Raw genomic sequence first — 1638 nt, 5'->3', positions numbered from 1 at the left:
GCCAGGGAGGAGGGGCGGCGCACGTCCCAGACACGCTTCTCGGGAGGGGGGGAGGGGGGGGGCGGGCGCGCAGGCGCCGCGAGGGCTGATTTACAGGTTGCCACGCTTGTCCTGCTCGATCTCCAGAGCCTCGAAGAGGGCCTTGAAGTTGCCGGCACCGAAACCGGAGTGGTTGCGACGCTGGATGATCTCATAGAAGAGGGTGGGGCGGTCCTCGACCGGCATGGTGAAGATCTGCAGGAGGTACCCATCCTCATCGTAGTCGACCAGGATGGAGAGCTCGGCCAGGATGTCCAGGTCCTCGGCGATCTTGACGGCCGAGGTCTGGAGGCGGATCTTCAGCTGGTCGTAGTAGGAGGCCGGGGCGGACAGGAACTCAACACCGCGGGCGCGCAGGGCACGCACGGAGGAGATGATGTCCTCGGTGCGCAGGGCAATGTGCTGGACACCAGCGCCGCCGTAGAACTCGACGTACTCCTGGATCTGGGACTTCTTCTTGCCGGCGGCCGGCTCGTTGATGGGCATCTTGATCTTCTCGTCCTTGTCGGTCATGACGATCGAGCGCAGGGCCGAGTACTCGGTCATGATCTGCTTGTCATCGACGGACCAGAAGCGAGTGAAGTCAAGGTGCTTCTCGTACCAGTCGCAAGCGGGGACCATCTCGTTGTCGGCCTGGTTGCCGACGCAGTGATCGAGCAGGTCCAGGCTGCAGCTGGGCAGAGAGTCGATCAGGGCATCGGTCTTGGTGAAGGCCTTGTACCCGGGCAGGAAGACGCCCTTATACCCGTCGCGCTGGACGAAGGTGTGAATGGTGTCGCCATACTGCGCGCGCGCGCGGGGGGGGGGGAGGGGAGGGGGAGGAAGAGACGAGTAAGTCGAGGGTCCGGAGGTGAGGGCCGGAGAAGAAGCGAGGTGGGGACCAGGGAGAGAGAGAGAGAGAGAGAGGGAGGGAGAAGGAGGACGCACGGTCTGAACAGCGGCGATGATGACCTCGCCATCCTCATCCTTGAGGGTCTTGGGGGCATGGACGGACTTGGCGCCACGGCTGACGGCCTTCTCGTAGATGCCGGCGGCGTCGCTGACGGCGAAGGCAACTGCGCATCACACGGGGACCGGCATGAGGAGGAGAAGGAGGACAAAGCCGGGAAGGGGGGGGGGAGGGGGACGCCGGTGAGTGGGAAGGCAATGGGCATCCAGAGGGGCGGGGGAGAAACGACAGGGGGGGGGGGGGGGGGAGGGCATACGCACCATCCTTGACACCATCACCGTGGAGGGCCTGGTGGGCGCTCATCTCCTCGTTGTTGGGCTGGATGGGGGTCTTCAGGACCATGGTGATGTTGTTCTGGCGGATGACATGGGCGGCGACATTGCGCTCGCCGGTCTCGAGGCCGGCGTAGGCAACGCGCTTGAAGCCAAAGCGGATGCAGTACCAGTCGGCGGCCTGCTTGGCGTTGCCGACCCAAAGGGTGACATGGTCGAAGCCGTGATACTTGTGCTCGGTCATGGTGGAGAATGTGTGGGGAGGGGGGAGGGGATGCGGCGGATACTGGGAGGGGAATACGCGGGGCAACTCTTCTGGCTGGGGGAACCGGAAGCGGTCCGGAGCCGTGGATGGTGGTGGCTGATGAAGGGCCGCCC

At 64.8% G+C, this 1638-nt stretch overlaps 1 protein-coding gene across 1 annotated transcript; it reads right to left on the bottom strand.

Moving 5' to 3' along the window:
- H696_04848 (4-hydroxyphenylpyruvate dioxygenase) lies at nucleotides 1–1614 on the bottom strand. The gene is made up of 3 exons (XM_009498713.1): nucleotides 1249–1614; nucleotides 967–1094; nucleotides 1–822 (listed from the first exon to the last, which is right to left on the bottom strand). Exons 1-3 carry the CDS (start codon nucleotides 1502–1504, stop codon nucleotides 91–93), a joined length of 1116 nt encoding a protein of 371 aa, XP_009496988.1. The 5' UTR covers nucleotides 1505–1614; the 3' UTR covers nucleotides 1–90.
- Between the last annotated feature and the right edge of the window lie 24 nt (nucleotides 1615–1638).

This window comes from Fonticula alba, assembly GCF_000388065.1.
Source record: "Fonticula alba strain ATCC 38817 unplaced genomic scaffold supercont2.8, whole genome shotgun sequence".
NCBI classification, from domain to species: Eukaryota; order Rotosphaerida; family Fonticulaceae; genus Fonticula; species Fonticula alba.
Note: the sequence above shows the minus strand (reverse complement) of the source record. Positions and strands in the feature narration are given on the sequence as shown.